Raw genomic sequence first — 27,452 nt, 5'->3', positions numbered from 1 at the left:
AGGCATAATGCAGTCAGATACCTCTCGCTGCAAGACCTGCTCCTAACCAAAACCAGCTTTCTGTCTCATAGCTGTCATCCCTCCAACCTGCCTCAGCATGAACACCTCTTTAATTTGCATTTCATAAAATGGAAACGAAAACCGCATTTCGTTTCAGCTCATCTCAAGAGAACGTTCACTGAAGCACAGTGATGAACCAGCCAAGTAACGTTGTTTGGCAAGGATTCCACTGCAAAGGTTTTCAAGATACAGCATGAAATTGTAACGTATCAAAGCCAACCTGAAACCAAACCCAGCACTACCGCAAGCTCTGTGTTACACATAACAAGATGCTCATTTCCTCTCTTCCAATTACAAGCATTATGTGTTGACACAGTGTCAGTGCTGAGCAGCCAATCAATATGCCTGGACATCACAAAAGCCTCTGGGTTGTTTGGGTTTTTTTTTAAAGCTTCATTAAAAACTAGTATGAGAAGCCAACCAAGTGTTCATCCAGGTGAACAAGGGTGATGCAAACTGAACAAAAACTAACTCAGTAAAGCTGCCCTTCTAGCAAACTTCCAGGTCAACTTTCTGAAGGCTCTCTCTTACACACCAATCCACTTCTCTCCCACTCTTGTGATCCTTTCAGCATCAGTGAAATATGCATTTCAAGGTTATCATCTCTCTGAAGTCACAAGTGTAACCTTGTCACAGAGAAATACATCAAAGAAGGCATAAAATTCAAACTGTGAATCAATCCACCAATCCAGGTGAAAATTAGAGATGAGACCTAAAAAAGTTACTCTGGATCAGCTGATTCCTCCTAGCACTGTCTGAATTCACGTTCTTGATAGCCATTGCAACAAAGATGACACTCAGTTATGCCTTCAGCCTGCCAGTCAAACCTCTTGAGAGGAATTTATCAGTGCACAAAAGTGTATATTTGCAGGGCACATTCACTCTATTTTTCTTAGGGTTAACTGGCATTCTCATCACCAGAACTGTAACAAAGAGTGCAGAAATTTTGACTCATCACTGCTAACTGCATGCAGTGCAAACTTGGGGAAACAAAACTAATCACACTTACACCACACTGCATGGAAGCAGCCAATACTGAGGGCAGAACAAAACCACTGGCAACCTGCACACACAAGTCCCACTTATCATATTTAAAGCTGTAGATTTTAAGCTGGTTACTCATGCTTCATACCTGAAGTTGAGCTTCACTCTTGGGATCCAAAGGTTTCTTATAAAGTAAGTGCAAATACCCCAAGCTACGATTCCGCTCATTCTGCTCTCTGGCCTCTTCTACCCCTGCAAATCCTTCCAGCAAGGTTGTTTTCAGAGTACTAATATCTCCATGCAGTGACTGCAAATAGAACAGATGGGATAAGGGTATAAGCAACATTTTTCCACTGCCATCTTAGACTAAAGCTTCTGCAAATGTTCATCTCAAAGAGCAAATGCATATGTTGCATGCTTAAGAGGTTCAATCTACATCTGTTCAACCTAGCAGGTTAAGTGGAAACATCAGGTGACAACAGTCATTTCTGAGGCGTTAAACAGCTTGAAGATACTCAGTCACACTTCTCACCTCGGTTGTTTCTTTAATTTCCAAGAGGAAGGTGTGGAGATCATCTGACTCAGTTCGCAACATTTTCATTTCCTCTGGAGTTCCCACTTGGAAACAGGCTTTGGAAGTCCTGGCCTTCAGCTCCTCCATTTCCTTTTGAAAATGCGCAATCTGCAAAGTAAAGAAGTAAATGCAGCCACAAACCAACAGCACGGTCTGGAACAAAAGTCACAGATGTTTCTACAAAACCTCCAACACGTCTCACTTCACAATCAAACCAAGAAATTCTTCTTGCAAAGTAATAGGAAAGAATACCCAACTTTTCCAGCACAGGGATTGAAATTAAAGATGACTGAACAAGACAAACAAACAGCATTATCACCTTCTGAAAATCTTCCATTCTGGTTCCTGAACTACTGAAAGACATCATCAAAATGCTTGCAAGTTGAAAATAAAAGCTTCAGCTTCTAAAATAAAGAAAATTGCTTCAAAAAAAAAAAAAACAAACCTCACCTCCTCTCTGATTCCTGCTATGACAGGGTCTGAATCCTTCCACTGGTGGGCAGGTTTGTCTAAAGCAGTGCTGGAGAGTGCTGATTTGCCCTGGAGAAATAAACAAACAAACAACCCCACACACAATATTAAGTAGGCAGTACTAGCAGGAGGGAGCTTTGAATATTAAAAAGGCTGCTGTTAGAACTCCAGACACTGGTCACTGGGAAGACAGCTGCCATCATCATAACCATTTGTTCCATCCTAATATAAAGGCACATGCATGTTCAAAATAGTACTGCAGACAGGTGGCTAAAGCTTTGTGAAAGCAAAGGAAACCTTTATGAGCTGCTCTGTATTACATTTTGATTTTGTTATCTAGAATTGGGGTCTCAAGATATCATCAAAGCAACTCTTGGCAGCTGATTGGCTGGAAGAGCTGTTAATTGCTCGTTTCCATAACAACAGTAAGAATCAGTTTCTACAACTCTGATCATGGCAATATACTGTGAAGTTTTGTTTTTCAAAAGTCATGCATGGAACACAGCTGTGGTCCCACTGACTTGCAATTTTTATTTATGTCATGTCTAAAGCGAGCCAGTTCTTTGACCTAAGGTTATTCAATTAGTCTAAGGAACTCAAAGCAATTCAAGGGCTATGAAAGCATTCACCCACTAAGAATCCACTCAAGTTCTCATTACCGGAGTAGAGCCTGGTTTTGCTGCAGAAGGGGTGATTTTGGCTGTCTTCTGGAGTAAAGAAGCTGCAGGCACGTTTTGAGCAGGACGCGCCACTGGAATTTAAGAACAGAGGAACAGTAATTTATTAATCTATACTGAGCATGAGAAAACAGGTTGTGATTAGACAACTACAATCACCAATGTCAAATCCAACAGCAATGGGCACCTCTGAAAAAAAAGAAAACATCTTTAGGTGCAGTTTTATTGCCTTCAATTTCTCTGTTAATAGCAACAGCCCTACTCTCCATTACCATTCCATCCCTGAAGGATCCCAAGACCCCCAGTCACACAATCATTTCAGAGGAGGAATATTATTCTGTTAACAAATGAACATCATCTAATTTAAGCTCACTTCTCAACATCTTGAACTCTGGACACTCCATTTGCAAAACAGAGTCAAGATGTGCATGACTGCCCAGAAATACTCTGTAATCATAGCAGTGTCAGAGAGCACTGAAAGCATCAGAACTTCTGGATAAGTTTAAAAAAACTGAACATATTATTTCAATGCAGAAAGTTGTTTTTGTGAGGAACAAACGACAGAAGTGGAAAAACTTCACACTTTCAATATTAAGTCCACGACAGCATTACAGTGTGCAGATCAGGACAACTGCTGCAGGAGTCAAAGCAACCGTTACGCATCAGTGGTGCAACCTACTTGCAGCAGGTGCCGGGGTTGAAGTCTTCAGTGGTGTGGTGGGAGAGGCTGAGAGAGTCATGGGCTGACTCAGAGGACCTCCAGAAACAGTTTTTGAAGTGGTTGAGAATGAAAACATGGTGGAACTGGTAGGACAGCTGCTGGTAGCCGGAGATGAGGTGTCTACAGCAGTGAACCTGCAGAAGAAAGCAGAGCGGTTTGAGTTCTGAACTGCTCCAAGCTGCTTCACTCCATCTAAAAGAAACCATTAAGCTCTAACAAACAACCAACCTCTGGAATCAGCAATGACTTAAGCTCCAGACCCAAAATTTCACGTGTAGCTTTTGGAAATGGTGGAAAGATACCATCAGGGATATTTTGGACTATCTGGAACCATAAAGTCTGCTACCATAGACCCCCAGAGAAGAAAAACCAAATGACAGTCCTACCCTGTTTCAAAATGTACCTTTTCATTTTGCACAAAAGCACCAACTATAGCAAATCTGAGCCACTCCTCAGTACCAGCCTTACAACAAAGCTCAAAGAGAAACTCTGCAAGAAAATATGAACTTCCATTCATCTTCAAACTTGGGCCCTCAAGGCAGCAAAGTTGAATATTCAGCCAATTCACAAGCATATCATTTGCTTTATACACAAAATATGAAATTTAAAAAGCCCTAAGAGCCACCAACAGATCTCAGTGTGGCAAAGATTATTCTAATTACAAAATAATCATTTGAATGGTCAGAAAATTCCTAAAAAACATTTATGCAAAAATTGCTCTCCATGGAAAGCAACTCCAATTAACACAGCTCTGTTTCAAATCTCTCCTTCTGAAAATGGGAGCTAGCCTCAGGAGTTGGAGGGAAGAATGAGTACATGAAATCCAAGAACATGCATCATTCAAATCTATTTGGCCTAGTTCATAAACAGTACCAGCTCTCCTTCAGCTGCCATGAATGGCTCAGCACGAACAGGCTTTGAAGATTTCAGACCCTATGTCCACTTAGGGTGGATCAAGCATCCAGTTAAAAACCATGTTGTAATGGCATCTCCTCCATCCAACACAGTGGAAAAGAAATTTATCACCTATGGATATAGCCTCCTCCAGCTCTGCAAATTACTCTTTAGGTTGGAGATAAGAAACCTTCACAGTGAAAGAAACTTGTGCTACCACCACTACACTAAAACAGCTACAAAAGTTTTCAAGTCCCAGTGTTTCCCAAGAGTCTTTAACACGACTTATCTCAAACCACAGCATGGAATTATTGTTTCATATCATGCCAACAAACTAAAGACATGAGAAAGCTAGGACTCTGGCATCTTCCCCAACTAACAATCTGCCCATGAACATCATCTCTAGCATGAGAAGCGCTGAGGCTTCTCACAGCCAAGACAGTCTTAGATAAGAGGAGCCTCCTCAAAGCTTTTTTGGGAGTATGGAGAACAGCTGTCAGGGCAGAAAGCCAAAAACCATTGTGTGATGTTCCAGAACCACCACACATTGTCCGCACCTGGACTGTTTTAACAACTACCCAGCCACTGCACTGCAGCATCTTTATACTTACTTCTCATTGAGATTCACTTTAACTGAAGAAGCCGAAGGGGCAAAAGAGGACTTCTGTGCAGCAGGAGCTGTGGAGTGTGGCAGCCCAGGTGAACTTTCTGCAGATGGTTTCAAGTTCATGGATCCAAAGGAGAAGGAGGTGGCTGTGGCTGCAGTGGTGCCCACAGAAGGAGCAGGTGTTATGGATGCCTTAGGAGAAGCAGAGGAGAAAGAGAATGTTGCTGCTCCTGTCAGACTTGGAGCCAGGACTTCCTTGGAGGTATCAGTGGCAAAGGGGTAAAGTGGAAGTTCACTGTCTGTAGAGCCAGGCACCTTTGCATTTGAAGGAATAAAGGAAAATGCAGCTGCTCCATCGCCTGCAGAAGGTTGACTTGGGGCAGGAGAAACAGCTGGTACTGCATCAGGCTTTAAAGAAGTTGGTGGAGTGGTCGGAGCCGAGACAGTGCTACCTGCAGAAACAGAAATAGGTAGAGTCTCATTTGGTTGCACTAATGGCAGAAGGTACTGCAAGGCCAAATACTATTTCATGGAACAGTTAGGTACAACCTCACTCACTAGGCAGACAGTACAGTGAAGACAAGTGAGGAGGAAAGAGGGCTTCTAGTCCTCACCTCCAGCACATTAGTGCACAAAGCCCAAGCTGTGATCAATACTGCAGTTTACTTGCATCTAACTAGGTTAATATTGCCTGGAATTCCCAGTGAAGAGGTTTCACATTTCTCCATTGCTTTTGATGATGTTCCTGCCATCTCACATAAAAAAGGCTGTCAGCACAAAAGACAGCCAGCACTGCAGAGAGGCAGGTTGCCAAACAGATGCATTCTGTTTGGAGAACGAGAAGCAAATGCAGGAAAGAAAATGGTGGCTTTGTAATTATTACTGCACACATACAGAGGAGCAGAACAACCAACCAACCTGTCTACCCTAGAATAAGAAACTGTCAACTTCACATTGCATATGGTACTCAATATACAGTCAGATAAAACTACTGCTTTTCATCTCCTGATACTGTTTTCACAGTGCTGAAGAAAGCTGTAACTTAAGTAAGCTCTCTCTGCAGCCAAACATCCTAGTTTTGCCATGGGAGGCCACAATAAGAACACAGAGAGGAAAACCATCACCCCTGGGAAGCATATCGACCCTGCTCTAGGTTTGCACAGCATTTGATCCTCGTCCCCAGGTGGAGCCTGCAGACACTGCTGCAGTTCCAGTGGGCAAAAGGCCTCCTAGAATTGCCCTGGCCCTATTCCCCAAAGGCTGACTGCATAGAGAGGTTTAAATGCACTGTCTGAAAACTGCCTGAGACCCCTTGGATGAACAGGACTACATTATTTCATCTGGATGTACAAGAGATGGAGAATTGACTGGTGAGCACAGAACACCCAAGAGCTGCTCCCACTATCATTATAAAAACAATGTTTCCTGTGACTGCATGTCTATCTGAACAACAAACTCACAGACGAAGACAACAAAGATCCACAAATGCCAGTCTTTCCTTAACCCACTGCAGCACTCACCTGGTGATTTCGGTGCTCTCTCCCCTGCTGTTGGCAATGGCTCCGGGGTCACAAGAAGCGATCTGACCCCTGGATTTTGATTGATCATGTAAAATGGGCACAGCACACCATCCGTAGAGAGCAAGATGAGAACTGGTGCTGGAGGAAGGGTCTTCTCATCACCTGCCAGGGACCAGATACATAAGCCCAGCAACCAAGGTTTCTCCTCCTGTTCCTACTCTCATCGGCACCATCTTGAGCTAGAGCCTGCTTCACTTCAAGTATGCTCAGCACAGTTAAAGGCCCCAAATATTCCTAAAGTATTTTCTATGAAGATTAAACTCTACTTAATATAAAAAAGAGCAAATATAGAACAAAAAGAAATTCATTTAAATATTAGCATTTTTTTTATTGGTTGGTGCAGTGAAAGGCCACATGCCTCTAATACTGGCTTTGGTTGGGGAAGGGAAAACTCCACATGGAAGTGTGTTCCAGGACAATTATAATTCCCTTCTATTCCAACCTTGCTGCAAAACTGTAAAGTCAAATGATGTGTGGTCAAAAATGAACTGACTACACTCAGTGAGAACAGAGTTATCAAAAAGCTTCTCCAAAAACCTTTATTGAAAATCAGAGGCAGCACAACCTGGGCTTAACGAGGCTGCTCAGACAGATTCCTTAAGCCAGTAAATGTATAGGTTAACAGAGAAAATGCTTCAAATTCAATTCTGCATTAAAGCTTGACCTCAATTCCCTACTGTAGGTTGTCATTCAGGTAAAGGCTGTTGCAGTTCCCAGTTAATCGGCACCCTCCTGTGCTCTTCAGGAACACAACTACACTACCTTCCACTCTGCCTGAAGGCATCTATATTTTAATGTCTCTTAGTTGCAAGAGAGAGCTTTCAGAATTCACTGAGGTACAGCACAATAGCTCAGATGTATCTTCCACTTCAGCCTCTGACAATGTGCTTTGAAGAGCCTTCAGGCAGCACAGGAGGTGCACCAGCAATGTAACCAGGTAGATGCAAAGCACAGCAGGGTTCAGTTAGCACAGGCCCTGTGCTTTAATGAAGAATTAAAACCTACAAAATCACCTCAACGATCCTTGCTTTTTCTGGCTTTGTAACCAATCCTTTATTTCCCCTTTAGACCACTGCAAACATACTCAATAAAAAGTTCTGCAAAATGACAGAAGCTACAAGCATCATGAAAACCACATAGGCAGTGTGAAATTCCTAATAGAATATGACTCTTAAGCTCATTATTACCCCAGTTCTGTGAAATGCAAACCTAAATGAGATGCTTTCCCTTCCAAAGCTGTTACTGCAGCATCCCAGCCTGCTGCAAGCTTTCAGGAAGAACTGTATCTAATATCTGAATCCTTACAGACATGTAGGTGTGCTGTGGACTTGCTATAAAACTGTAGGACTGATTAATGTGTCAGTCCCACCTTCAGAATAATCTGCCAGGCCCCTAAAGCACTGGACTGCTTCTCAAGAATATCTCATACACTGCTACTATTGGGCTATTTTAGAAGACTAACAAGACTTACTGATCGGGATAGGCATGTTATTGGTGTAGTCTACAGCAACACCAACAGGCAAAGTATCATCACTTTTATCTGTCACAGGAAGTTCTGCTCTGCTGGAGTCCTCCAAAATCCATGATTCCCAGTTCTGAAAAACAAACAAACAAACACCTAAATTATTATTCTGGCTATTTTCCTCTATTCAGCCTTCTTCAATACATTAGTGTAGTACAACTAAAAGATCAGACTGCAAAAAGTCTGGACAGCATCTACCTGAACTTGTCAGATAAATAAACAGAAGTACCAGAGTCCTTCACAGAACTGGCTGTCGTTTCTTCCACAGCACCGTATGTCAGATCTGAACTCAGACTCAAGGGCAGATGCACTTCATGTTCTACTTCAACTGATGACCATGAGTCACTTTTTATTACAGTGAATTTGACCACATTTTTAGACTAAGTAAATCATGAAAAATAGACTTGTGGTACTTGGTTCACAACGTACAGTCTTTCTGTTTATCCTTTGTGTCATTCAGATCTCTTCTTCTAAGGCTTACATTTATCTTCATCTTTTGCACGACCTGAATGCTTTGGATTTTCTTTGCTTGGTTTTGGTGTTTGTCTTTTTGGTTTGCTTTTTAAAAGCATACCATGCTGTCATGTTGCAACTATCTAACTTACAGAAGTTTTACTTGCTTAGATTTTCAAGAAAAAGGAGGTACATATACATAAATGCAGCAGGAAGAAAAGCCTTACCTGATCTCCTTGCCTGGCAAGAATGCTGACTTCTGTGGAAGCGGCTGAAGCTGCCAGAATTAGATCCCTGTAAGGATGGACACCAGTAGGTTATGACACGTGTGACAATCCATGCAAGGTTTAGCCCTGCAAATCATTATCATCTATCCAAATTCATAATTAACCAAGGAGTTACAACAGCATGAAGCAGACTATTCCTCCCAAGACGAAGGAAACACCATTGGCACCATCTCTGTACGATGTTTGCCTTTTTTTCCTTTAAAATTAGTCAGTGTACATTGTCATGAAAACAAAGGAGAAACTAGCCATGCTTTCATACAGCATTTTCAAAGTGGCAATTTCATTTGGCTCACGTTCAGGTCTTACACAGTTTACAGAAGGGAGAAATACTACAAGAAGCACAGACTACTCAGACATGCACAAGGGCAAAGCTTTGCCATGATTCTCACAACCCACCATTCCTCAACATAGTTGAGGTAGTAATGATGTTGCCTTTCAGCACAGCTTCCATAACAAGGTTCCATGAAATTCACAAACTTTTCTGGTCGCTTCTCTTCCTTTTTCTGTAAGACCAACATTAATAATTTACTGCCCAACACAGAAATTAATAACATAAATATGACTTCATTGAGCTACAGTAAACTCAAATTCCAAATGACATCCACAATAAAAGCAGGTTGCCACTGTCATAAACCAATAAAGAACAAGCAAGAAACTTCTCTGCAGCTGTGACTTGTTGGTAACTCACAGGCAACAGTGCTACAACCACTTCTGGAGGCGTTTCCAGTGTCCCATCAGCAGCTGCATACACAATAGCAAAGACATATGTGCCAATCCACAGCACATCCAAAACTAAAAGAGAAGGAAACAAATACCTCAAGTCAGATACACTTCAAAATACTTCCTTGTAGGGCAATTTTAGCTGTGCACAAAACACACAAGTAATGTGACACTGCTAGCAGATAAGGAATCCCTAACTGCTAAACTACAAAGATGAAGAACTGTAATGATCTGCCTGCAGAGCATCAGTCATACTAGCAGGAAAACTATTTATTTCCCAGAAGTTCCAAATACAAAACCAAAGCAAATGTTTGATTTGCCTGATGACAACGCAGGCCAAACAGCACCACGTGTTTCTAAAAATGGACGACAGTCTGGCACACCCAAATGGAGGGTTTCTGCTTTCTGAACAATCAAATGTCAAAGCAGTAACAGAATCACAATGAAGAGATGAAGCCCACACCAAGAAATACAGTGGATTAACATCCAGAAATCTCTGTGTTGAAGGCAGATTGCTGTCACAGTATTATCACATCAGTGAGCACAAAACTAATATTTCAGATGTGTATTTACAACATTTTAGAAACAGATCAACACTCTGGCCTACAGTTAGTTTTTCTATGTGATCCAGAGGTAAAACACGTAATTCTTCTCCCAGATGATTAAAAAAATGATACTGTTATTATGTAAGCAGGCTACAGGATGTAACTAACAATAACAGTGGATGAATGAGTAGAAATATTTTAAAGGAGGAAGCAAGTTAAAAATAAACAGAAAGATTTACCTTTAACAGGATTGTCTGCCTGATAAAAGGGAGGATAAGGGATTACCTTCTTCTCTTGCAGATTCTGCAAATAAAAATCCTTTTAAGTACTAAGAAAAAAAACAAAACACCAAACCAAGTAAACTGTAAGCTTTGGAGAAACTGCAAAGAATTGTTTTGTAGTGACTCGCTCTCTTGTTAACACTCATCACATGCCACGATGAAGTCACTACATTTAAGTGGCAGGTGCACACCTTAAACTAAACCCAGCACTGGTCTAAGATGCTTTCATATTGCTGAAGTGCTTGGGCATGGCTCACTACACGCCACCCAACTCAAATTCCATAACTGAAATGCAAAAAAAATTAAAGCACATTGCAAACTAGCAAGCAGGTGTCTTAATGGCAACAACACTTACAGGCAGATACTGCACCACAGTGCCATTTTGCCTCCCCACAGCCAGTTGTTTTCCCTTTGGGCTCCAACACACTAAACAGAAAAGAGAACTTCATCAGCGTTAAGGAAGTGTAGAGTTACAAGGTCCCATAAAGCAGGACCAATAAAATAAAGCTACTTTTTTTTTTCCTCTGCAAAACCCTTTGAATCTGAATACAACTCCTGTGAATATCACAGTCTTGCCTTTTAGATTACAGACTGACAGAAGAGCTGAAATTCTTAATCCTCACACTAAGCTGCAAACAAGTTTAAACTTCACTCCCGTGTCCCTCTGTACAGCTTTATATTGCCCTATAGTGGAATATATCCAGTTACATTTCAAACATACACTTCAGTTGACACAAATATATGGGGACAAGTTAAAACCACAGCCAGAGCCCTAAGAATTATATTAGAGCAGTCAGAAAGATGCACCAATTGTGCTAAATTTGGGAGAGAGGAATACAGTCAGTGGTAATTATCAGTGTGATTATATCAGCAGGTTTTTTCCATAGTCTTAGGGAGTTTAAACCCTTCTGCTCATGATCTATTTCAATTCTTTAAGAACCTTCTTCCTGAGACACAAAGCTTGTCTTCTTCCACTTGTGTTTCCCCTTCTCTCCTTAATTATCCAACATCACCTTACCCCAAACTCACCAGAGGTAACAGCGACCGAGGGAGGCAATGTGGCATACACTTTCACAGAGTCTGTGACCTGCAGGACAGAGATGCTGCCATCGGACAGACAGACAGCCACCATGGTGGGACTAGCAGGGTTCCACTTCAGGTCATTGACCATTGCTGCACTTCCTGAGTCCTTGGCCAGCTTGTGATAAGCAAACATACGCTTCTGCTGTTTTGCCTTTTAGGAAAGGAAAACGTTTGAGACAGTCCATGCTGAGCTCAAAACACACTTCTCATCAAGTCATAATCCAAACCAGTTTTGGCCTACCTATAAATTAACAGCTGACAGAAATAAGTGAGGCCTTAAACTGAAGAGGGTAGATTTAGATCAGATATTAGGAGGAAATTATTTACCTAGAGGTTGGTAAGGCATTGGAACAGGTTGACAAGAGAAGCGTTGGATGCACCTTGAAGTGTTCAAGGCCAAGCTGATGGGGCCCTGAGGAGCCTGCTCTAGTGCAAGGTTGGAACTAGATGATTTTTAACATCCCTCCTAACCCAAACCATTCTATAATGCTAAGAAGCAGATTTTGAGTTTAATAAAAAAGTTCTTTACAAGATACCTCCCACAGGGGCAGAAAACACCGCTCAAGGCATGACAACCCCCCTGATGTAGTTTAGGGAAGTAAAACAAAACACTCTGTCTGTGTGTACAGCTTACCTGATTAAAGAGTGTGCGGACATCAAAAAAGCCAATGAAGGAACCAATGTCACTGGACATCATACAGACAGACAAGGTGAGATTATCACAGCTGAGAGCCAAGTGCTGCACTGGAAACTTCATTGGAACTGAGGTACTCTGGACATTCTCCACTTAAAAGACAAAAGAGGAGGAGGAGAGGATGAAGTGTATAGATTTAAACAGCAAAAATTTTTAAAACAATGAAGTTAGAAGTTTATGCAAAAGTCATTAAGCATACAGCATTATAAACAGTAGCTATCAGAATGGATGTAGAAAAATTCACTGAGTGAAAGCAAAGCCATTCATCACTAGCAATATAGTCTCAAAAGTCTCAAGTTTCTTATAAGAAAAAATGGCATTTTCATTCCTCAGTAACATGGAGGGAAAATAAGTGGACACTTTCCAGGTTGTACTTGTGGTACATACACAGGGACACTTCAAGTAGCACCATTACCAATGACAACATGAGAATGAAAACCAAGCAGTTTCTATTGCCAACAAGTTTTTTTTGCCATTAAATGCACTTAGGTAGTGAGGTGGCAGAAAGCCATCACTTCCTCTCTTGTAGGACAGTCCAAGTCCAACCTTATTTTAGATGAGAACCCTGCCCTCTCTCCTGTCACAAACATCTCAGATATACACGTAGTTTCGTGGTTAGAGACAGGTTTCTAACAGCACATGCAAAGACCAGGACATATGAATGCGTCTTACCAATGCTATTGGGATCTTCTCCAAGCTGATTTTGCATGAGAAGATCTCTAGTGTGAAAGATCTGCAGGCTGCTTCCTCCACCAGCAAAGACCAGGCCGTATTTGTTCGACACTACAAGGAGGCTGCACCGCTCTTTGGGAAGATCATCAGGAGGATCAAAGATGCGGACCTTCTTCAGAGCTCTGAACTGAAAATCCTGTTGGAAGAGAGTTCAAAAGTAGCTTTATGTATGCTACTAAACATAAATGGTTTACTTCGGTTTCAGCTTCAGCTGAAAAGTCTCTCCCATACTCATGCTATCACTGAACATCCTATCACATTTTCTGTTCTGCCTACAAAAGAAAAAAAACTGAGATCACAGCTTTGCTGTTATTGGAAGCACTGGTTGAAGCTCTCTTCTACACAGCAGCCTGCTTTCATAAAACTTGTAGGAGCTGAATCTGTCTCAGACATTTAACTCGTCTCAGAAACATACCTGAAACAGGGAGAAGAAAGAGAAAGGAACAAAAAACCTTGTTGCCTAAAAGTTACAAAACACACAACTACTTGGCTCATCTTTGCTAGCTACTGTAGTTTATCATACACAGAACAGATACAGTTCTTCCTTCCACCCACCAGCAATTACTCAGTACAGACTTATTTTGTGCACTCACTCATCTCATAACTTATACTGTCTTTATGTAAAAGGAGAAAAAGAAGAGAAGGTGAGAAATACAACTGTAAAAACATGGCTTTAGAAACAGTACCTGCACTATTACTAATGCAAAACTGTGCTTACATCAAGAATGAGCATCTCTTCTCTAACCACTGACCACAGCACTGTACTTAACATTGTTAACTCAAACCAAGCACATGATTCTTATTTCATTTTGCCAAAGCACAGAAAAATTGCATTTCTGCAATCTGAGGAAGCTGCAGGAACTCAGAATCTTCTGCAAAACAAACAACCCAAATCTTTGGTTTTGAAAGTATCTGTGCAGAAAGCAGCTGCACAGAGACTCAGGGGGCTGGAGGAACGTGTGCTGACAGCCTTGTTCTGCTCACACAGCCTCACAGCAATGCTCTGGAACCACACGGGTGGGCCTGGCTGGCAGCACGCAACAAGACTCCAACTGACAGCAAACACAGAATCACAGAATTGTCGGGGTTGGAAGGGACCTCCAGAGATCATCGAGTCCAACCCCCCCTGCCAAAGCAGGTTCCCAACACCAGGTAACAACCAGGTAAACCTACACCAGGTAAACAACCACACCTGCTCAGGTCTGCTGTTCTCTCAAGCATGTGCTCCCCCAGACAAGGCTCACAGCCAGAAGGGCTCCAAAATGTATCACTCCTCTGCCCAGGTGAGCTCCTTACACCCCTCCCTCCAGCTCTCCCAGTGTTTCAAGAAAACATATGGAGCCTAAAGCCTCCCCACATACTCCAACTTTACCAGGACACCTCTCCACTGCGCCCCGAGCCGATCCATCCCTCCTCCACTCCACAGCCTTGTCCAGACGCTGCCGAGAAGCACTCAAACGCATCCCAAACCGTGCAGGGGTTCCCCAACAACCCCCCAACGCCACGAACCACACACAGCCCCCTCCCCAGCCTGTTAGGCCCCGGTGACCAAGTCCCCCCGGCCTACCACCCTCACAGCCCACACCAAACCGCCAGAACCACGCTCCGCTAAGGGCCCTCTCAGCCCTACAGCGCTCTGTCACCCTCCTCGCGGCCGGAGTCGACACCCGAGTACCAAAGCCCGAGCCCGCCGGCCTGCCACCCCCTCAGAGCCGAACCCACCTTCATCTCCCGCTCGGGGACCAAATCCCCGTCCTCCCCCATGGTGGCGGTGCCGCAGCCGCGGACCCGCCGTCACAACAGCGCACAATCGCGGAACTCCGCACACCACCGAGGAGCCCCGCGCGACGTTGCGCTCACTTCCGCTTCCGTGGGGGCCGCTCTAGACACAGCCTCTCTATGGTCGGCGGCGACCGGAAGTGCCCCGCAGTCCTCCAGCGGGCGCAGTGTATGCCGATCTTGGCGCTGAGCCCGCCCTCGCTGTTTAATAAAGCCTTTATTCCTTGCGTCACGATGCTGGGGAATGCCTCGGCTGCTTCTCCTACAGCACAGCGCCGGTTGGCTTTGCTGCCCCAGGAAGAACCGCTCTCCATTTTGATAACCCACATCAGATAACCTCAGGCAATTGCTTTAAGAGCAGAGAGGATGAAAAAGTAACCTCACAGGGAAAGAGCTGCACGTGTCTGCTCTCCATAAACACTCATTGGAACAAGCACTGCCACCTGTTTTCTTTATAGAAGGTCAGGCTGGCTTTCAGGAGGTGCCCTCTGTATTTCGCAACATGAACTCAGAGGCACTGGGTCAGTTCTTAGTGATAAAAATCAGCCCAAACCCATCTCTGGGATCTGCTGGAGGGGTTTATATTAACCAACATGGAAAACAGCTCAGCTAATCTGCAACCAATCATTTGGACCAAACTGAAAAACTGAACTAAACACACTGACACGGAGTGACTTCAGGAGATTTATTTTCAGTCTTTAAAGGAGACTGGTGCTGCTCTTACAATTTTTCTCTCCATTACAGTTTTGGTTATCATGCGGACAGTAGTGAGAATGTTTTTTTCTTTAAAAGTGCAGCCTTTGGCAGGAACAATAAGCCTAGGCAAGTTAATCATCTGTGTTTTCCTTTAAAAACTATTCAACCGATTTTAAAAAGTTCAAAGCTGCCAAGAACATTTAAGAAAAACGGGGAAAGGGCAAAGAGCAAACATCTGGATTCCAGAAGTTGTGCGAAGAGCAAGATTCACTGCAGTAACCAGAGTGCGGGCAGCACAGTCCCCGCACTTAGTCCACACAGCCATCATTAGTGTGTAAGCTTTGGGGTTTATACATCAGGGAAGTGTGTCTGGTAGTCCCACAGGACCAAGCTGAAACACATGCAGAGCAGTCTGCAAAGTCAAAGAGAGCAGCTGCATGAAGAAAGATCTTCATCCACAGCTGGTTTGGAAAAGCTCACAGGGCTCACAGTTTGGGCACCTCTAGCTTCCTTCTAATTTCCTCCAAAGCCTTCCTGACAGGCTGCAAAGGCATAACAGCAGGCTTGTTTCTACACTTGGACAGTGAAGTTGTTCAGCAATTATGCTCCTGGTCTGATCCAAGTAGTTTTATCAGAAAGAGGATCCTAAAGTCACTTTAATCATCCCCACTTGCTGGTGTCAGACTTCTCCCTTCCCAGAACAGGACTGCAGCTTGGCCTTTTGCAGATTAGCTCTGTGACTCTCTGCTTGCCTCTTTTGCTACGGGTGATCAACAAGTCTCATAGGCTGAGAAAAGCAGAACAAACCCTAAACCAGGAAGGGGCAGGGGGAAGGACCTAAAGCTAAAAAGAGCAATGCGCCAGTGGCTTTTCCTCAGATGAAACAGACTTTGCAGAACTTATTCCTGTAGTCGTGGCTCAGTTGGGTTTATGCATCAGGGTTGCAGAGACAGCCCTGAGTTTGTCTGCATTTTGTTCACAGCTCCCATAGTGAGTTCTTGCCTTTGCCTTGTAGCCAGCCATTAATACAATGGACACAATTTCTCATCTCATTTCTAGTAGGAGCTAGCAGGACACTGTCTGCATGGTTACTCACAGAGCATGTTCCTGCTGACAGGTTAGCTCTGATCCTGTCCCTAAGGCAAACTACAGAGGAAGGACCCAGAAAATTGGCCTGAGAACAGAAGGGCACCGTGGCCCTACTGCCTTTGAGGGAGGTGGGGACTTCAGGCAGTGACTTCTGAAAACGTGAACACCTGTGATAAGCACTTCGTTCAAGGTGAAGCCCAATGAATGTCCTTTAGCTGCTAAATTCAATGAGAAGTGTTCCCTTACAACACTGCAGCCTCAGCAGCTGACAAAGGTCTTCCAAAAGTAGAGAACCCAGGCACATCAGGGACATCCCATGCTGATTGTGTAGAACTTGCTCCTGGAGCTGATGAGGACACAGATCCAGGACTAGGGTCTAGACTCTGGTCAGGAAGCATAGGACAGAACAGAAGGCACTTATTTGCACCCATGAAGCTGCTATCTGATAGCAAGTCTCTTCAGGAACCTGCTGTGACAAGCACAGCTCTGAATCCATCAGGGCATCATCAAGAAGGGCAGGGGAAAGAGTTAAGATCACAGGACTTTTTTTTGGTCTCACATTATACTTGGTGCTACAGCTTCTGTCTAGGAAATCAAGTTAGCTAGGGGATACTGCAGAAAGATGCGAGCTGGGGTTACCAGCTTCCCTTGCTGTTCCTCTAAGGCAGGTTAGTTGAAAACTAGGACTGTTCACAGTAAAGAGTAACAAAGCACAGGTAACCTCTGTTACAGACCAGCAAAGCAAACAGTGCCAATTTTCCAGCCTGTTCTCTTCAAGGGAGGCTGGCTATATCTCTCTCTGGAGGTGGACCGGAAGGTTTTGGGTTGCTTTCATTGGCTTTTCCTTCAAACATCATGACCCTGAAAAACACAATAGATAATACATATTAAAAAAAGCAGGTGCATTTTCACTCATCATTGAGACTGGGATTATTTTACCTTCTATGCAATGGCCATCTGATAATTACAGAGAACAGAAGCCAACAGAGGGCAGTGCTGCCAGCTGAGCCGGCAGCTTTGCTTTTCCAGCAGCTTCAGGGAGCGAGTTCCCAAAACCTCTGCTGGTTTTCCTCTCAGAGCCCAGAGGATTAGCACGTTTTACTTAGCCACTTCCCAAATCCCCTGGGTGCACACTGCATGCTAAGTGCTCCTAAGCACCATCCCTGGCCCACCTTGTGCATAACCATCCAGTAGAACATTCAAAAGTCAAGCCAAACAACAGCAATTACAACCAGAAATAGGACAGATACAAGGAGCAAGGCAGTAGCTAGAAGAATCCCAAGCATTTTGCAACAACCAGCGCTGTCTTCCTCCCTAAGGACTGCAGCTACGCTGGGAATGCCAGCTGCCAGGCTGGATCAAAGGAGTGCACTGCTCTTGGGACGAGTTTTACATTTCTGCTCCTGCTCTAAACGCTGCTCAACACACAATGGGGCATCTGTTTGTTAGCAAAAGAAGGGACCCATCTGTGAAAGCTGCCGAAGTTGGAAGAATAGACGATATTGGGCTGGCTGCAGGCTCAGCCTGCTTCAATGAAGAGAGGAACAGAGTTGTCAGAAGAGCGTGTGCTTGGAAAAGGAGCATCCTGACATGCACTGAGGGGGAGAGAAGAGATTGCCAAAAGAATGTAGCAGCTCAGAGAGACGTCCTTCCTCCCAACCTGCCCAGAAAGCTGGCTGCCTTTTTAAAGCTCTTTTCAGAAAGGGGCAGGGGGCATGGAGAGGAGCGGCTCCTATTCATGGCGGGCAGACAAAAGCAGGATCAGCCTCTGTGGCTGAGAAAGGAAAAGACAGGCTTCAATGGGGTGGAGACAGAGCCAAGAAAACCCACCCTGATACCAGAGGGAGCCAAGTGAGCGGTGGGAAGCCATTTGTTACAGCAGGACTTTGAGAGCCCTGTTGAGAGGGCAGAGGAGGCCGTGGGAGGCGAGTGCTGGCAGCTGGTAGCACAGCAAACCTCCCCCAGCACAAACCAGCCGTCCCAAGCTGGTGTCTTCTCTCCACCTACCAGCTCAAGTTTCAAAAAAATCAGGCAGGGAGGGAGCATTCTGTGGGTTGTAGGAGCCAGCAAGACCATCGTTTGCTGCTCACGTCCTCCCTCCTGTTGCACAAGGGTTCTCCTCTCTCACTGCACCACCCAACAGGCACAGCTCCAGCTCTGCCAGGCAGGAGAAATTTCTCTTCCCAGCTCCCCCAGCGCCTCCCCCATCCCTTCCTGGATGGCACTCACAGTTTAAGTACAGCAGAGCGTTTGCCAAGCATCACGTTAACGAAGTCCTGGTAGGAGATGGTCTCGCTAACCCCTCCGGTCACCTCAGAGATCATCTTCTTCAGCTCTAGATGGGTCTTCGGAACACCCATCTTCTCCATCATCCTTTTGACAGACATCAAATCTGCAAGAGTGAGGCATCAGCACTATTGAAAGATAACTACACTGCACCCGGACCAACCTGGAGGCACAGGCTGGAGCTCGCAGCTCACCTCTTCACTAGGGCTGATGGCACGAAGCTGTCAGCTGAAAGCAGAGAAGCCCTCAGTGCAGCCCCATTGCTGTATGGGCAGCAAGGAACAGCACTTCCTATTCATGCAGCTCGAGAATAAAAGAAAAACATACTGTTGCAGAAGAACAGTGCTTAAGAGGCACGTAGGGACACCGCTATTGAGCTCAGAAAGCAGTGCCAAGAATCACAAGGATGCAGAGGGAAGAAAGCAACACTGAGGTTAAAGCTGGAGACAAAGAGGCTCTGGGAACAAGCACTCCTGCCTGGCACTGCAGGTCGTTTCCTTCCATTGCTCTCACCAGGCCAGAGTCCTGCAGCCCCTTCCCACCCGGAAGGGCAGCACAGCAGGGCCAAGCTCCTCCAGCTCCCTGGGCTGATTTCAAGGGCTGATGGGGGAGGGGAGCCAGGAAGGAGCCTCCTGCAAGGGTTAAATGCAAGCACTTGCCCTCAGGTGTCTGCTCCAGACATGGAAAAACCTGCATCTTTACTTTACTTCTGCTTTCCAGCCCCAAGGCACGGCCCTCTTTGCTCAGCCACACAGCCACTTCCTCTCCTTCCCTCCACCTCCACCCCAGCAAACAAGTGCTTCTCCACACCACAAGTGCTGGTGGTTTGACACAGCTTCCTCTTCCAGCCAGGCAAAGCCCAGGAGAGCCCGAGCCCTGCAGCTTCCCTGCACAGGAGATGCTGAGGATTGAAAACAAAAAGGCCTGAGTGGAGAAACAGAATGAATCATTAAGAGCAGAGACACTAAGCAAAGCATTAGGAGGAGATCAGCACTGAGAAAACTGAGATCACAAAACAGGCAAGAGATTGAGAGAGCCAAGAGCAGAGGCTGCAGAGCCAGGAAGCCTCCAGCTGGGGTCCAGGAGCTGAGCAAGGCTCGTCCCAAGAGCAGCCCATGATTTTCCTCCCCAGAATCACAATTGCAGAGGGGAGCAGCAGTCAGCAGCAGACACCCTCCCAGCAGGCTGCTGCTTTTCCAGCCCAGTAATGTCCTCGTGTCACTCACCAATCTCGCCTTGGTTGTTCAGGTCAAACTCCATGTACTTCTCTGGAAGAGACATAAAAGCAAGTTAATGGGTCAGAGCTGCTCTGGCAGGGAGACCCAGAGCAGGGGACAGCATGGCTTTGGAGCAGTGCCTGCTTAGAGCAGTTAAAACAGGAGGTTTGGGCATAGACTGATGCAGGTCAGAGAGGGAAATGATCTCAAGACCCAGTTTTAGCACCCTTATCTCGAGTCCAGCGCTCAAGAGTTAAGCATTCTTTAATTATGGCCGCTTTTGTTTGAGCTAGAAGAAAACACTGGCACGAGAACAAGGTATCAGCTAGCCATGGGTAGCCTTAGAAGGCTTCCAGCCAGAAAAAACAAAGCTCCAGGACAACCTCCCAGAAGGAGTAGCAAGAAAAGCAAAACTCTGAGCACTCCCAAGACAAATCTTGATCGGATTAGGAGGGGATTAAGTGACATGGTTTCCTGCAATAGCAAGGGACAAACTGCATGGCCCTCTGACACCATGCTGCTCTCCAGAGCAGCACCTGCCAGCAGAGATGCTCAAGGACCACATGAAGAGGGCAAAGCCAAAATCGTGCTTAGGAGCAGAGACACTGGAACTGCTGCTTGCCCTTCCAGCCTGGTGTCAAACTTCCCCACACCAGGCAGCTCCAGTGTCCTCAGAGAAATGCAGCCTGCAGACAGCAGCCTGGACAGCTCTGCAGGAAGAAAGCTGGCATGCCACAAAACAGCACTAAGCTAAGCCAGGAAAGGAGGATTTCAGTCCTGTGCTGCTTCTGATCTTTGCAGAGGCACACCTATGTTTCTTACCCCTCCTCTCCCTTGCTAGTTGTTGCCCATTTAGACTGTAGGCTTTTCAGGCAAGGATTTGTCCATCTTTCAGACCTTACAGCTCCTTGCACTGCAGGGCTCCTTGCCTTCATCACCTCAATTCCGCTAAATGAAAGAGCAAGATGCCTGCTGCCATCATCCATCCACGCACAGCTGGAAAGATCTCCACTTGCCTCCAGTTAGCACTCAGCCCCCAGAAGAGCCTCTAAGGACTCAAATTAGTTGAGAGCTCCCAGGCTGCTCCACTCCCCAAAGGGAAGAATCCCTTTGCCTTGGTTCCAGGGACACCAGCAAGCAGATGAGCGTGAACTGAGCAGCAGCATGCTAATTTAGGGAGCCGAAGGGAAGCAGGGATATTTCACACATTGGAGAATGCCCCAGGACTTGTGCTGGGTGAACCAGGCTGGTGTGCAGCCCCAGGCAGGAGGCAGAGGAGCTGCTTGGCATAGTTTCACATGGTGGACTGCTGTCATGAGCTCAGCAGAACAGGTCTATAGGAGTACAGGAACTAAGCAAAGCAGTGTATGCTTCGGACAGAAACACATGCCTCTCTTTGAGCACTAAGCAGCTCATTCTAGATGAAACTGGGCTGTCACACACATGCTCAGGGCCAAAGCAAAGCTTGATTCCCCCCCCCCCACAGCAATGGCCTTGTGCAAATGAACTGTCACCCACAGGCAGGGGTCAGTGCTTGGGAACACAACCCCTGCTCTGCCATCTCGGTGCTCAGCACATGTTTTCCTTTCTCCTCAGCTGACACTGAGCCAAAGGCATAGAGAACAGAGGAGCTTTACATCACCATGCGTTAAGCCTCAGCTCACACATTTGTTTTTCCCCTCCCACCCCAGCTGCAGGGATTTGGTGGGGCAAAGCTGTCCTGCAGTACCTCCTCCTCATTTACACAAACACCAAGTGCAAGTGCATTTACAGAGCGCATAGGGGCTCCCAAGGCTCCTGCTGGGGAGGGGAGCAGAAGAACTGCAGAGAAATGCTCCCCCCTCACACAATGAGCCATTGTTGGAGGAGATGGAGGCGGTGTTGCAGAGCAGGACAGCCACAGAGGCAAACTCAGGAGGCAGCAGGAGGAGATGCCAAGGGCTCCTGTTACAGGGAATTCTGTGCTCATGACCTAGGGCTGTAATGCCTGAAGAGCCCCAGTTGTGAATGAAAAACACAGTAGGGCTGCAGCCTTGGTTGGGTTTACATGGTAAGGCTTTGGTAGCAGAGGGGCCACATCCTCCTGAAGATCTCATCAGATCAGAGCCAGCTCCATAAGGGACACAGTGCTGGGCCAGAGCTGAGTTGACAAGTAATGCTGGTTTCACTCTGAGTATATTTAAGAAAGGGAAAAGGCTGTGCAACAGCAGCTGAGAGCCCACGATGGAGCAGGCAGTCCCCCTGCAGCCCACACAGAGCAGATCTCTGTGTGCAGTCCATGGAGGAGCCCACAGTGTTGCAGGTGGATGTGGTCTGAAGCCATCTTACAGCAAAAGAGCCAGAGGACAACACAAAGGATGGAGAGCACAGGAGGTTCCAGCAGGGCAAGACAAAACTCCAGCCAGCTTTCTCCATGCTAGAATTTCTAGCCAAAATTCACAAGGAAATAGCAAACAATGCCTGAAATGGAAGGAAGGTCAGGCTTGGTTTGGCTGGAACCAGCCTGAGGACAAACCTGGAGGGCACTGACACAGAAGGCATGTTTTCTCAGAGGCCGTGGGGGAAATGACTGCCTCAGCCACTGCTTAGGAACAAACTGGCTGCACTCAGAACAGCCAGATTTTGTCCTTGACGTACTCAGGGGTACAAACTCCAGAGGACAGCCAGCAGAACCAGGCTTTTGAGCTGTTCTTCCAGCCCCGAGCCCAGCAGACATCCAAACCTAAGCCCCACACTTGCTGAAAATGGAGCTGGACACGCTTTGGGCAGGACTGGATTAGTGCTGTTGGTTCCAGTATTGATGCCTTGGAAAGAACTAGAGCAGACTGAAGAAACTTTGAGGGAGAAAAACGCTCATTCAGGATGCAGGGAAGAAGTCCTCCCACCAGCTACTGCCTCGTCCATGACAGCAGCCAGCTTGACTCAATACTGAGGCAGCAGCTTTCCTCTGGGGGCTCTCCCACGCCGCAGGTTGTGCAGCAGCAGCCGCCTGCAGGCAGGATGTCTGCATAGTGACATGGCCCTGCCCTGAGAGAGCAAGTGGGGGAAGCACAAGGACTCTGGTGGGAACAGCACCTCCAGGAAGCTTCACTGCATCCCAGTGATACGGGGGAGGTTTCCATCTCAGCTCAGTCCCTTCTGTTACTCAGCAGAAAATCTCAGGCTGAAGAAAAGGATCTGTTCAGAGCAAAATGGGAGAAAAGAAAACCAGTTCTCACCCTTGAACACTGCCAGCTTCTCCTCCAGATCTTCCTCATCGCTGAACTTTGGGTCACAGAGAAATTCCTGAAACAGTTAGAAGAGTATCCCCAAGGTTAGTGAAAGGAAAATAGCCTGGAGGGCATGCATGCACACAGTGCTGCCCAGCAGAACTACACAGCTCTTAGACAGCCACATCTGAGCAACAGTGCCAGGAGGGTTAAAAATTAGTCTAAGCCCTCTGTACCTTGCCATTAACTGCCTCCAGTGCCTCTGACTTCTCACCTTCACGACACCCCTCATACTGCTTCACGTTCATCCAAAGTTTCAGCTCCCAGCATCTCTGCTCAAAGCATGCGCTGCACAAGGACTGGGATCCTATTCTGAACAAGGACTCCTGTTCCTGGCTGAAAGCACTGATCTCAGATTTTAAACTCTTGGGTCAACACTGGGGGCTAGCAGGTAGAACATGCAAAGCCTGCAGACTACCATGCACCCTAGAGGGCAGGAATTGAGAGGGTAGGAACAGGGCTCCATTTACCTGTCTACTCATTTTTCCCTGTTACCCTGCTCAGTGTGGATGGGAAATCCCAGGTCAGCTCTAGTTGCTCATCCCAACCCAACCCCTGAAAGTTCCAGGTGCCTGAGAGCACAGAGCAGAGCACGCCCTGCCAGCCCCACCACCGTGCCCCATCAGCATCATGGTCCTGCCCCTGCCCTCCCACACCGCCCTGCTCCAGCTACTTAATGACTCGATCTGTGTTCGGAAACAACACTGCATTCTTCAGAGCAGAAGTCATTAACATCTGCACAGCTCATGCACTGCTCGTCCAGCACAGAACTCCTCCAGAGGCTTGAGTGGAGAGAGCTGAGGCTGTTCCCTGCTCTGTGCATGTTACTCACCAGTTACCCATGAGGGCAGGATGGGGTGGTCCCTATGAGACAACAGGTAGCAGCCAGTGCTGGTAGTACTGGGACAGCATCACACCATCACCGTGAACCCAGACAGATGTCTCTGCTACCTTGCAGATTCCCAAAGTGACACCAGGGACCCTGGTAACTAAACCCGTGAGACACAGGCTCTCTTGCACACCGTGGGCATCAGCTCAAGCTGAAAGCTGTAGGGAATAGCAGTGTTCCCAGTTCCTTCTTTCATTCTCTTCAGCCAACTTGCTTTTATTGATTTCAGCTTTTTCTACCCAGGGATATCATGTGCCTGCCCAGCACAAAGGGACAATTGGGCTTTGAGACCTGGGTTCAGCCCAATGAAGTCACTGGAGAGCAGAATCGTGTTACCCACTGAACAGCTTCTGCAAGAGGGGATTGCCAAACCTCCCCGAGAACAGAAACGGAGCCAGAGCATCACCAGGTCACAGCTCCCTCCTGCCCTGTAGGAGCTGCACACATGGGCAGGATAAGGGATAGGAGAGGAGAGTAGGGGAAGGCAGAAGGACAACTGCATCCCAGTGGGTTGAGGGAAATGCACCTGAGGTGTCACAGCAGGTACAGGGCAGGATGGGGGACACCAGGCACACCTGGCACCCAGACTCCATTCATTTCACTCACAGGGGAACTTCAGCTGTTCCAGCTCAAAGGGAGCAGTATAGTTCAAAGGCATTCCAGCCAGCATACTGTATGCAAGCTGCCCCACCACACTGATAAGGCCAGAGCTCACAATAGTGCACGGGAATTCAGTCCCCAGGGCCGGTGACTCAATCAAGCGGCTGAAGTTCCTCCCAGAGCCCTTTGCTAACATGCCCATTTTAGGGGGCTTGTTCTATTAATAAGAACTGCTTAAAAATAAGCCCAGCCACTCCCAAGCTCCTGCTCTTTCATGGAGAAAGAGACATATCCAGGTAAGGAAATCCAGCCACACAAACCTCAGCTACTTGCAAAACAATCTGTGCAATGCCAGATCCTTCTTCACTCCTCAGAAAAGCTCCAGTCAGCAAGCCAGGCTCTCCTGTGGCTGTTTCCCTGCCTCCAGAAGCTGGAATGGGGCTGAGGGATGCTTGTGCCTGTCCTGGAGCAGCAGGCACTTGCTCCCCACCAGGCTGAGCTCCCCGCAGCCCAAAGCATTAGGAGGTGAAACCAGGTTGCAATTAATCTGTGCTGGGATTAGGCTTGCCACCTTGATGCACAAGGCAGAATAACGTGATTGCCATTCCCAGGAAAATGGGAACAGCCAGCAGGGGATCCCAGAGGAGCTGTTGAGAAGAGCTGCTGGAAGGAAGAGTCCAATGCTGGGCTCAGCTGGCTTTCAGCAGCACGTGTGCACTCCAGACATTGCCTGCCTCCAGACCCTTAACTGAGTGAGAACTCTGGGGTAGAAATCAGCCAGGAAAACAGGGCTGGGTGGGAGCTGTTTGTTGGGATGAGACAATGAGATTACGCCTGATAGAAATGTGGAATTCATTTTTATGAGGAGTAACTCTCCTGGTCTGCAGCCCTGGGATGGGGCTTGGAAAGCCCCCTCCTTGACTACAGCCACAGTCAGCCAGCTCTGCAGCTGGGTGCTCCATGCAGGAGCTGCTCCTCTGCATGGCTGCTCACAGCAGCCCCCACCACCAGCATGCAGAGTCCAGTGCATCCCTGTGGGGTTCACTGCAGTGACTGCTTGGGGTCTGAGGGCAGCTGCTCCAGTCCCCTCTCCCAGCACCGAGTCAACACACAGGACAGCAAGGACACAAACAAGTAGCTCCCATCTACAAGAACAGGGAAGTTATGTAGCTTGTTTCATTTTTTGTCATCCAGACCTCGCCAAGAGGAACAGCCTGCCAGAAGCAATGGCTGCTTTGAGAGAACTAGAAGCTTATGCCCTGCATCAGAGGAATAGAAGCTTCCAGGGCACAGCACTGGGCATTATTCTGCAGCGTGCACTGCACTGCACCTCATCTCCACAGATACTGCCTGCAGGAGGATCCCACACCCACCCCAAACCAGGCTGCAGGACAGCCTTGAAGCAGCAGAACTGCAGTGATGGGCACAGCAGCCTTCCTCCCAATCCAAGTGGGCAGCATCCCCTATGGGAATGCTTGCAGACCACCTGCCCCTGTGCTGGGGCACCTCACCCACTTCAAGCAGTCTGTTACAAAGGCTCTATTTTAGCCAAGTGCTCCTATTACCCTGCAGCACCTCCTGGGTTGTAATCACCTAATTCCCTCCCCAGTGACCTACATAACCTCCACCTCAGCTCTCAGCCCTGCTGGGAGGAACACACTAGCACTTCTCCTTGTCCAGTTAACACAAGGGCAAAGCAAAGCAAGCCCACTGCCTCCTCTGGGCTCCCAGCTGGTGCAGCTCTGATTTCCCCACCTCTAACACAAAGAGGGCACTGCCTGCATCAGCAAGGCATCATCAACTTCACTTAAAAGTGACCCAAAAGTGACCCTAAGCGATCTTGTTTCAAGGTTAAAACCTTCTTTTCACCCTCAGAATGGCTCTCAGCCAGAAGGGACACCATAAGCCATGGCAAGGCAGAGGTGTGGCAAACCCCCAGCTCAGGGAAGGGACCCCACCAGAGCCTGCTGCCCAGGGCACACAGCTCAGCACACTTTGCCCTGATCCAGGAGCTCCGTTCCCACTGCCCAAGGCCTGAGAATCACCCAGCAACTTCACGTTCCCCTCGTTGTGATTAAAGAGTTAAGAACCTTGGAGCAGCTCTTCGCAACAGCCAAGAGAGGAATTAAAAGCACCTTATGCATGGAGGGGAGATTGAGGAACAACAGCTCCCGCGGCTGCTGGGCTGCTTTCCCAAAGGGAACTTCACAGCACAGAGCACCCATGGGATGGGTGAAGAGCAGCCGGCTCGGAGGGCAACCCCATAGACAGAGGGGACGGAGAACCATCGCACGCGGCGCTCCCACCCCGCTCCGTCCATTTCCTCCGGGGGGACACCTGCCGCAAGTCGGGGGCAGCTGGGAGCGGCTCCACCTGCCTCCGCCCGACCCTCCCGCAGACCCCCGCCCGCACCTTATTGATCTCCTCCAGCCGCCCGTCCTGCGGGGCACGCCGCGGTCCCCCTCCGCTCGGCCGTCGCGGAGCCGCCATCGCGCGGAGCCGCTCCGTCCCCCGCCGCAGCCTTAAGTAGGGGCGGGCCGTGCCGGGCTGTAGGGCCCCCGCCCCCCTGTTAACCCCTTCCCCGCTCCACGGGGAACGCGAGCCCGGTGTCCGCGGGATGGAAATCCGCAGGGAAGTACAGATTTCACGAAAGAAAAAGTGAAGAAACGGCAGAGCGGCACCCACTCTGCTCGCGGTATTCCCCGACGGGCGGGACGTGACCGAGGAGGGTCGGGAAGACGG

At 47.3% G+C, this 27,452-nt stretch overlaps 2 protein-coding genes across 5 annotated transcripts in view; both read right to left on the bottom strand.

Annotated features, from left to right (window-relative positions):
- NUP214 (nucleoporin 214) overlaps positions 1-15,228 on the bottom strand; it is a 40,609-nt gene extending 25,381 nt beyond the window's left edge. For 3 of the 4 annotated variants that reach the window (XM_048965793.1, XM_048965794.1, XM_048965795.1), the window contains exons 1-17: positions 14,608-15,228; positions 12,826-13,021; positions 12,094-12,245; positions 11,406-11,610; positions 10,732-10,802; positions 10,335-10,398; positions 9,519-9,622; positions 9,227-9,333; positions 8,771-8,837; positions 8,040-8,163; positions 6,509-6,670; positions 4,993-5,440; positions 3,446-3,621; positions 2,749-2,840; positions 2,069-2,158; positions 1,577-1,726; positions 1,193-1,351 (exon numbers count right to left, since the gene is read on the bottom strand). In XM_048965793.1, the coding sequence (XP_048821750.1) occupies positions 1,193-1,351; positions 1,577-1,726; positions 2,069-2,158; positions 2,749-2,840; positions 3,446-3,621; positions 4,993-5,440; positions 6,509-6,670; positions 8,040-8,163; positions 8,771-8,837; positions 9,227-9,333; positions 9,519-9,622; positions 10,335-10,398; positions 10,732-10,802; positions 11,406-11,610; positions 12,094-12,245; positions 12,826-13,021; positions 14,608-14,649 (2,409 nt within the window). In that variant the 5' untranslated portion in view covers positions 14,650-15,228. The remainder of the gene's footprint in view (positions 1-1,192; positions 1,352-1,576; positions 1,727-2,068; positions 2,159-2,748; positions 2,841-3,445; positions 3,622-4,992; positions 5,441-6,508; positions 6,671-8,039; positions 8,164-8,770; positions 8,838-9,226; positions 9,334-9,518; positions 9,623-10,334; positions 10,399-10,731; positions 10,803-11,405; positions 11,611-12,093; positions 12,246-12,825; positions 13,022-14,607) is intronic. The other variant, XM_048965796.1, reaches the window with a different exon arrangement.
- Positions 15,229-15,335: 107 nt separating this feature from the next.
- AIF1L (allograft inflammatory factor 1 like) lies at positions 15,336-27,430 on the bottom strand. Its single transcript, XM_048965797.1, has 5 exons — positions 27,123-27,430; positions 23,171-23,237; positions 19,962-20,003; positions 18,679-18,841; positions 15,336-17,310 (listed from the first exon to the last, which is right to left on the bottom strand). The coding sequence occupies exons 1-5, from the start codon at positions 27,198-27,200 to the stop codon at positions 17,223-17,225; spliced, it is 438 nt and encodes a 145-aa protein (XP_048821754.1). The 5' UTR covers positions 27,201-27,430; the 3' UTR covers positions 15,336-17,222.
- Positions 27,431-27,452: the final 22 nt, after the last annotated feature.

Source organism: Lagopus muta, chromosome 19 (assembly GCF_023343835.1).
Source record: "Lagopus muta isolate bLagMut1 chromosome 19, bLagMut1 primary, whole genome shotgun sequence".
In the NCBI taxonomy this organism is placed as follows: Eukaryota; Metazoa; Chordata; class Aves; order Galliformes; family Phasianidae; genus Lagopus; species Lagopus muta.
Note: the sequence above shows the minus strand (reverse complement) of the source record. Positions and strands in the feature narration are given on the sequence as shown.

Coding starts and splice junctions, on each gene's coding strand:
- AIF1L (XM_048965797.1), bottom strand. CDS start 27,200: ATGGCGGCTCCGCGACGGCCGAGCGGAGGGGGACCGCGGCGTGCCCCG. Junction 23,238..27,122: donor GGCTGGAGGAGATCAATAAG/GTGCGGGCGGGG, acceptor TAACTGTTTCAG/GAATTTCTCTGTGACCCAAA. Junction 18,842..19,961: donor GAACAACCAAGGCGAGATTG/GTGAGTGACACG, acceptor TCACTCTTGCAG/ATTTGATGTCTGTCAAAAGG.